Below are 9,308 nucleotides of genomic sequence, written 5' to 3'. Positions count from 1 at the left end.
CTGAACGCTGCCTCGGTGCCGGGACTGCTGGCACTGCCGACGTGCGACGTTCTCCTCAATGGATGGTCTGACCAGGTCCAACCTGGTCCGGAGCCTCCTCCCCACGAGCAGCATGGCAGGCGTTTCTCCTGCTGTAGCGTGTGGCATGTGGTGATAGGCTAGCAGAAAATTCGCTAGCTCGGACGGTGATGTGCCTTGGCTTGCTTTTCGAAGCGCCCAGTTCAGTGTCTGGACGAACCGTTCGGCCGATCCGGCGCTGCTTGGATAGTACGGCGTGGTTCGCTCGTGTCTCGTGCCGATTCTCAGCAGATAAGACTGAAATTCAGCAGACGTGGATTACCGTTGTCAGACACTAGGGTCTTGGTAAACCCGAATCTTAAGAAAACATATTGCGCACATCAAATTGTAGCTTCTGTTGAAATTGACGTCATTGCGAACACTTCCGGCCACTTCAAATGTGCGTCGACAATCCCGATATACCAAAATCCCTTGTCTGGGCCCGGGCAAACTGGACTTGCACTCGCTGCCAAGGTCGTCTAGGTCAGGCCCACTGGTGAAGTGGCGCGTTGACCGGCAAGTTTCGCGCTTCCCTGCACAACTTGCATGTCGAGATGCAGTGTTCTACATTTTTATATATGGCTCACAACCAACCACACATAGCTTCGAGCTAGTTGCTTTGTTCTCACAACTCCGGGATGTCCTTGATGCATTTCTTCTAATACGAACCATTGGTACTTCTGCGGAACAACATAATCCTAGCATGATGCACCCTTATTATAGAGACAGTTGACAGTTCAAGCTTTCAAGAAAGAAATGGTTTCATCTCTTCCGATACTCGCCTCGGCCACCCGTGCAGAATGCACTTCACTACTTCACGCACAACTGGATCTCGTGTCGTTTCTGTCCTAATTACTTTGCTGCTTCCTGGCATGGTGTCGAAATGCAAAACTGAAAAATTTTCTTTCGACCCGTCGACTCCAGAATGCTGAAGTGGAAAGCGTGACAAGCAGTGATCGTCGACATTGTCAACTGACGGCCTGAACAACAAGGTGAACGTATACGCCGATAATGCAACAGCCCAACGCTTAATCCTACCTGCTGTAATAGTCGGAATGCCTGTCGTAGGATCAAATATGGTATCCAATGGTTTGTGGTCGGTGAGCAAAGAGAGCGCTCTTGTATAGACGTAATAATGAAATTTCTTCACACTAAACACAGTGCCAAGGCCTCTTTTTTCAATTGGCTGTAGCCTTGCTCAGCCTTGGTGAAGGTACGCGATGCATACGCGACCAGATGAGTCTGCCGGTCCTCGAAAACATGAGACAAGACCGCGCCCACACCATACGCAGAGGCATCACACGCAATCTGCAAGGGGCGGTGGTAGTCATATTGTGCCGAAATGGGCTGAGTTGATAACATTTGCTTAACTTGTTGAAAAGTTTTTCACAAGACGCATCCGACACCCAGACTGCATCTTTTCGAAGAAGTTTGTGTAAAGGAAACAAGAAGGAGAAAAAATTTTGAACGAACTTCCTGCAGCATAGATAGAGAGAGAGAGAGGGAGAGTGAAGGAGCGAGCAGCTGTTCTTCCTTTTGCCATGACGACGTAAGCAGCTTAAGCGCCCCATTGTGCTGACTATGGCCAGAAGGGTTGTAGCTGAATGGGGTCCTTGGCGCTCTTGGTGCTGGCGTCGGCTGAGCGTTTGAATTTAACGAACCAATGGGAGGCATACGAAGTAACACCCCCCTGACTTCACCTTCTAGCCACCATGGCCCTAGACGTTGGAGCTGGGGCGAGGGCACCGAGCTGTCGCCTGATCAACGCGGCATCGTATTTTCAATGCACCGCCACTCGCGCGTTGTTTTTACCATTTCTTCGCTATGTATCTTCTTTAATTTAATGTTGTTGGTACGAAAAACCAATAAAACGAAATAAAGCTAACACCTTCGTTATTGGCTACGAGCAGGGTACTTAGTGAAATAAACGCGTTGCCTTCCTTTACTTGAATTTCTTCTGAAACGCGGTGCAATGCCATCTGTGGGCTTGCACGAACGCTGCAGCAAAGCTGCGTTTCACACGCGACTGCCAGGCTCCCGCCCGCGGCCGTTACCGTGATCACCATTGCGGCAATTACGGTAACCTTCAGGTGAAGGAGATGGTGGCGTCGTCTGTATTTTCCTTAAAAACGCGTCATCGAGGAACCCTCTGCGGTCTCAATCCCCTTATCGAGCGCACTCTACCTAAATTATCTATGCTGCTCCTGCTTAAAGTATTTCGTTTCTTCTTTTTTCTTCTACAATACGTTGCTTTTATAACGACGGTAAGGAAGTAAGAAACAATATTTTCTTCTCAATGGCTCATGCCCACTATGCACGTGGCAATATGCCAAAAGAAGAAGTTCGCCGAAGACCGATGGGTGAGTCTTCTATCTTGCTGCTACTTTCTTTGCGCATTCAGCAAGACTCCTTGTGTCTTTGTCCCAGTTCTTCAACGATCACATATCCTTGGTGTGTTTCACAATCATGACGTGCTGTAGAATAGGCGGGCACTACTAATATAAGCGGCAGCAGCCAGCATAGCTATAAGCTTCGTTGTTCACATCGTTCCTAGCACTCTGATTGAGCTACCTATTATTTATATAATCTCTGATGTTCTTACGTGCAAGAACCGCAATATTATTATAGGACACGTTGTAGTAGGGAACTCCGTATTTCTCTAGACGACTAGGTTTCTGTACGTCCCCTGTGCAGTTAGACGTCCATCTAACTGCACAGGGGTTTGTTGTGTGAAACAACGACGGCGACCCCATAGAACGCCTCGCGTCCGGAGACGCGCTGTGCAGGCAGCGCCCAACGCCGATACGAGTGAGACGAGGGAGGAGTCCCTTCAATGCACAACGCACCGGGACTGAGCTAGGCTTCGGAAAGCATCTCGTGTGACTTGTAGAGCTAACTTTTCCGCCACGAGCGATTGGCCTGGGAACCAAAATCTGCTGCTCTTCTCCCACCAGCCATCTCTCCGGAGGGCTTTGCACGCCCACCGCCTTGCTGGCGCCGCCGGCTTTCAAATCTCTTACAAAAATTTCGTGGTCTGCCTTCCTGGATACTTGTGGATAGGTGAGCGTTGGCCGGCGTCTACTGCTTCGTGGTGCTCGCTCGCTGTGCGCACGTGCGCCGCGATGTTTTACCACTTGCGGCGTTAGTGCATCGTGCTCGAAAACCTCCGGAACAAGTCCCGCAATATTGGTCCGGCTCACAAAGAACGACGGGCCGTCTGCGTCGCAATTTTCGTTGTGCCTATTCGTGTTCACGTCTATGCATAGCTCTTTTCCTGGAAGGCAACAGTTGATGTTTTCAAAACTGGCCGATTTGAAAAGATTATTCTGTTGCACGTGTATTGCTATACGGGCAAGCAGCAGACGTAAAACGCATGTAATGTAACGAGAGTTCCACTTTTATGAATCTTATAGAACAGCGTGTATTAATGTGTGCTTTGCATTTGTCTCCATCTACTCACTCGGCATCGCTTAAAAACGCGTTTTTGACGCTATACGACGCTGTATGAAAACTTTTACTGCACTGAGAAGGAAAAACGCCTTCACTTGTGTATTAGTCGAATGCGAATCTTATCTGTTCAGCTCAATGGAGCTTACGGGCTGTCCTTTTAATCAGGATGAATGCGTTTTGCAAGCATTCCAGATGGCCAGAGCTGATGGGTTTGCTCAGGAAAACGCTCAACTATGAAATCGGCGCAATTCAAGGACACATGGAGTGAATGCTTTCATCAGTTCTGTTCATCTTCTGATCGCGGATTATCCCAAACTATATGAAAATTAACGCTCCGGAAACGAAGTACATTAAGTGCGCCGTTATTATTTGTGGTGTATGTGGAATTCATTTTGCCACGCGAGCGCACTTGTGGAGAAGACTGCACAAGCAAATAACGAAACCATACGCAGCTCCACTACTGTGAAACCCGAGGAAGCGCGGTCAAGCAGCTATTCCAGTTAGTAAAATCCCAGTGCTCCGTTTGCCAAATCGTCGATGACGTTAAAGTTTGCGGTAATCATGTTGGGTAAGATCTTCTATGGGAGGTTCGAAAACTTGATGTGCCACATGCGCACTTCTTTTTGATGCGCTTTATCGACTTCCTGCTTGTTACGGGGGCTTCGCCTGCTGCGAGTTCTGTCAGGTTGTTTCCCCCTTCAGACGTAGTGACCGAGCGCCGGAGAAGTGTAGGTGGGAGGAGCAATCGTGCGCTCTGCGAGGCGGTGGCGTCCTGCCTTGCGCGTCACTGGGGTCAACCGCCGGTGTCCGAAGCACTTTAGCGATTCTAAGTAAAATATTGCGTTTACTTCTTAGTTACTGCTGTTTATTATACTATTTTAGGCTCTGTTCGTTTATCTTAACCAGGTTTTGAGCGTTGCTAGCCGTGTTTTACGCCTGTATTGAGCGCTCCATTGTGAGCGTGACCAGTACACATGAGGTTCATGGATGGACGATAAGCAAGGCCGCTAAACTGCTACACTCTTCAACAAATAAAGCGGTCCGCGCTGCACGAGGACAGAAAAGGAGTGTGGAAAAGCGCCGCGCGGCTGCTGCCAAGACGATGTACACTATGTGCGCCGCCATCTTGAATCCCACCAATCCACACCGGCCGTAGCGGCATGGGCAATCGGCGCTGGAGTCTGATCGAATCAAGGCATCCAGTGGCAGTTGTACGAAGGCTCATTCCACTGCGTGGGCGCGTTCAGGCAGTTTGCTGGCAGGGCTGGAAAAACACGAATTGTCATGCAATTCCAGCGCCTAAGCGTAATGGGAAAAACAACATGCCGACACGCAGAGAACTTATTGCGCCATTTCCTACATATTTTCTAACGCGACAGCGTTCAAGAGCTTGTTTCGCAGAAATTCTGACGTTGGTAGTTGTGAGCCAGGGGCGTAGCCAGGGGGGGGGGTTGGGGGCTTTAAACCCCCCCCCCGAAATTTTCCAGTTTTGCTTGCGTATATATACGCGCGCACATACAAACGCACGCACGAACATACATAAAGTATGGTTGAACCCCCGCCGAAAAACATTTCTGGCTACGCCCCTGTTGTGAGCGAAAAATCGGCGATGTCTGTGAGATAAAATTCTAGGTAGATACAACTAAAGAAATAATAAAAAACTTCTGTTTCAGTGTAACCAGGGATGCGAACCCGCAACCCCTCGCTCTGCGACGCAATGCGTTTAGCCGCTCGGCCAACACGCATACATCTTCTAGCATACTAAGTGCGAGCTATACATATCCACCATTTACCGTTGGTGGCGCGCACATCTCGGTGGTGCTAAAGCCCCTGGATGTTGAAAGTAGTGACATCCTCCTCCGCGCGCGCGTTTTCCTCCTCAATTCTCCTCGGGTTTCTCCCCTCCCCTGGCCGGCGCGGTGCGCACGGCACGCTGAACCCTCCACTGGCTCGCCGCAGCCGCATTAGAATTATAAGAGTACGTTGTGTTGGGCTAGTTGGTGCATCGTTACTTGAAATACGCGGCGCAAGGTTGTAAGCGCGAAGAAACCTTGCGTTCTTTCTGTCTCTCCTCGTTTCTTCGCAGTTACAACCTTGCGCCACGTATTTCAAGTAGCATTATAATCACTAAGCGCGCTTGGTTATTCGGCCCTTTGAAGCATTCAATGAGAATCTGTCGCTTAAAAACGTCGTGACAAAAGTGGCCTTCCGATAAAACATAATGACAAATTTATTTTTTAAGGCGCTGCGATAAATATAAGCGGATGCGCGTCGAAAGAAAATGAGTATACCAACTGGCGACTGAGCGGTTTACCTGTCCGTTGCCGCCTCGGCTGTCCGTAACGCGGAGGTGTATTAAGCACATATAATGTAAGCAGCATAAAGTATAGTCCAGAATTTCGTTCCTTATTGTTGTCATGATGAGCTCAAAGAAGGTATCCAAGAAGAAATGTGGTGGTTTACTTAAATTGAATTGGTCGAAATGAGTGGGCGCGAAGCCTTTTTGTGCCAACGCCGCTCTTAGACACGTACGCACGCACATATATACACAAGCGATAGAGGCACGCACGCACGCACATACACACACATACACACTCAAACGCACATACAGACGCGATACAGACACACACGCACATATGGACACGCGCGCACACGCGAAACAAACAGGCACGTACATACCGCACGCACAAACATACACACGCGCAATGAAGAAACGAACGAACGCACACACACACGCGCGCGCATACATACACACGCTATACGGACACGCACGCACATACATACACACGCGCAATATAGACACGAACGAACGCACATACAAGCACACGTGCATACATACACATGCGATACTGACACGCACGTACACACATACACACGCGCAATACAGACACGGACGAACGCACATACAAGCACACGTGCATACATACACACGCGATACAGGCACGCACGCACACACATACACACGCGCAATACAGACATGGACGAACGCACATACACATGCGCACACATACACACGCGATACAGACACCCACACACATACATACAGACGCGCATATGCAGGCGATACAGACACGCACGCATATACATGCACACGCGATACAGACACACGCACATACATACATACGCATGCTATAGAGGCACACACGCACACCCGTACATACATACACGCGTACATACATACGCACGCTATACACGCACCCACATACATGCACACGCGGAACAGTCGCGATAGACAAGCACGCACATACATACACACGCGGGTACAGTACACAGTACACACATACGTGAGCGCACGCGCACACTGGCACGAAGACGCATACACAAACGCGTGGACACGATGGCGCACACACACAAAAACCTACGCACACGCATGCGCACACATGCACTCACACACACACGCAAATACGCGCGCACACGCACCTACACACGCAAGCGCACACATGCACACATACAAACACACAGGCACCCTTACACACACGCCTGGAGGGTTCATGGCGTACGCGAGCAACTAAAAGGGCGCGAAGTTTGCTTGCGCGCGCTTTTTGCGACGTCAGGGTCACCTGACTTGGAGGTATCGCGCGTCGCAGCCACTCAGTGTTGCGGATGCGCCGGCTCCACGAAAGAGAGGGTGAAAAAAGAGGAGGTTGACGGCGCGGCGAGGCTGCGGCGGCGTGGATAAAACAGCGCCGCTACTTTTCAACATCAAGGGGCTTTAGGTGGTGCTTCAGCGTGACAGAGGTTTAACTCTCACCCGCGAGATGGCGCAAAAAGTCCACGGGCGCCAGAGCCATATATACCCTTCGGGAGAGTTTGCCGATTCTTTCATCTCGCCGCTCTAAGCGCCCCGCCCCACGCCGCCCTCTTCTCGTGACTTAAACCCTCTCTCCTCGTCGGCGGGGGCGGGCGGCAGCGCGCATTCCTTGACCGGGACGGACGCTCCTTCTTTAGCTCTTCCACGAGGCTTTTTTTTCGGTCCATTATCCAGTATGGCATCATCTACCTTTAATTTATTTTCATCCCTTCTGTACGCACTTTCGAGTGCAGCCCCCCTCGGGGCTTCGGAGGGGGTGAACTTATTTAATCCCATCATCCCCTCACTTATTTCTTTTTTTTTTATTCCTCTCTCCTTCGACCAGCCCCGGTCTCTTCTCATCGCTTGGAGCAGCAGCGGAACCTTTAAGCCCCGAACACACGTACGCGTTGCAGCGCGTCAACGCGTGACTTTTTGACGCGGCGTCGCGCCCTCTCCCTATGGAGAGGGAGGGCGCGCAGCTTCGCGTAGCCGCGCGCCCTCTCTCCCCATAGGGAGAGGGCGCGACGCCGCGTCAAAAAGTCACGCGTTGACGCGCTGCAACGCGTACGTGTGTTCGGGCCTTTAGAAAATTCAGCCACGGCCATCTTGCGTCTGCCTGACTCACAAGGCTGCCATCTTTTTTCCGAGCAATGGACCTTTTCCGGTGTGCGCAAGCGCGCCGGCGTCTACGAGGCACCAGCCATGGTTTTTGGTGGCTAAAACGCGACGACAGGTGCGGACCAAGCGACATCTGGTGTCACTAACTTGCAAAGTTTTCTCGCAAAGAAAGGCGTGGATGCTGTCCTCCGAGATTGTCTACCGGCACTCGTTGGACAATGGCGGAGGCCAAGGGCCACCAGTTTCGATTTCAGCGATCTCAACTGCAGGTGCTGTTCGGACCCGAAAAGGCCCATTCTCTCAAAGTGATCCTGCACCTGCAGATCCAGCGCTCCTTCTGAGTACTGGCAGCATTCCTGAGACAAGCATCGAAGGGTCATCGCCCTCGTCCACCGCAACTTCGGAGGGAAACACGTCCCCCACCTCGGGCCTTGACACACCACGTTCCTCCTCTCCCGCCGTCTCCACAGCGGCGAGCAGCGCAACAGGTTCCCCGCCTGTCCCTTCCCCTGCGGCCTCTGACGTCACTGGGTTACCAGGAACAGCCGAAGCGCCCACTCCCGGCACAGCCAAGAGAGCAACCCCTCCTCCTCCCCCTCCGACCACGACTGTCGTCGATGGAGGGACAAAGGAGCAGCGCAGCAATCATGCCACTGTTGCCCTCCCCACACAGCAGGCATCTCTCCTGGCGCCTGTGAAAAAGGGTGCTTCCGCAAGCGCGCTCCCCAAGCGTCCCTCTCGGCCAAGTTGTGTATTGGGCCAGCCACCAGCCGAGGACCGCTTCCCTTCCATCCCATCTGCAGGAGCCCCAAGCGGAACACTACTATGGCCACCGCTCGTCTCAATCCCGCGGCCCAAACCCAAGCGTGTTCACAAACCCGCCCCAACCACTGCACAAGCACAGACTCCTACTGTCACACATTTGGACACAGTCCTCTTTCGCCCTACTGAGAGGAAGGCATCCTTGCGGACTGCCACGCAGGAAGCCATCTCTGCCTCTCTTGCTCCCATTGATGGAGTTCTGCGTGTGCGAGTTGACTTTCGGCGCAATGTGGTCGCGGCCGACGTTGCTCTGGGCACACCTCTCGCCACCCTCCTAGCCATTGCCGACATCTGCGGCATCCCAGTGCGAGCAAAGAAGGCGACCACCAATACCTAGAGTGGTGTTCTATACAACGTGGACCCCTCCATAGGCAATGAAGACTTCATTGCGAATGTTACGTCGCAGTTCGCGATCATAGAGTGCTCCCGTACTGGCCGGAACATTCTTGTGACGTTCAGCAGGTCGAAACCCCCCGCTGAACTCTACAAACAGCGCCGCACCGTGCGCCCCTCACGGCCGCGCCCAACTCAGTGCGCCCGCTGTGCTCAGTACGGCGACTTAGACGTC

At 51.9% G+C, this 9,308-nt stretch overlaps 1 protein-coding gene across 1 annotated transcript; it reads left to right on the top strand.

Moving 5' to 3' along the window:
* Positions 1 to 8,096: 8,096 nt before the first annotated feature.
* Positions 8,097 to 9,077, top strand: LOC119403654 (mucin-7-like). Its single transcript, XM_037670570.1, has one exon. The coding sequence runs from the start codon at positions 8,097 to 8,099 to the stop codon at positions 9,075 to 9,077; it is 981 nt and encodes a 326-aa protein (XP_037526498.1).
* Positions 9,078 to 9,308: the final 231 nt, after the last annotated feature.

The sequence above is a fragment of the Rhipicephalus sanguineus genome, chromosome 8, assembly GCF_013339695.2.
Source record: "Rhipicephalus sanguineus isolate Rsan-2018 chromosome 8, BIME_Rsan_1.4, whole genome shotgun sequence".
NCBI classification, from domain to species: Eukaryota; Metazoa; Arthropoda; class Arachnida; order Ixodida; family Ixodidae; genus Rhipicephalus; species Rhipicephalus sanguineus.
Note: the sequence above shows the minus strand (reverse complement) of the source record. Positions and strands in the feature narration are given on the sequence as shown.

Bases quoted from the DNA above. Each gene is read 5' to 3' on its own strand.
- LOC119403654 (XM_037670570.1), top strand. From the start codon at position 8,097: ATGCTGTCCTCCGAGATTGTCTACCGGCACTCGTTGGACAATGGCGGA.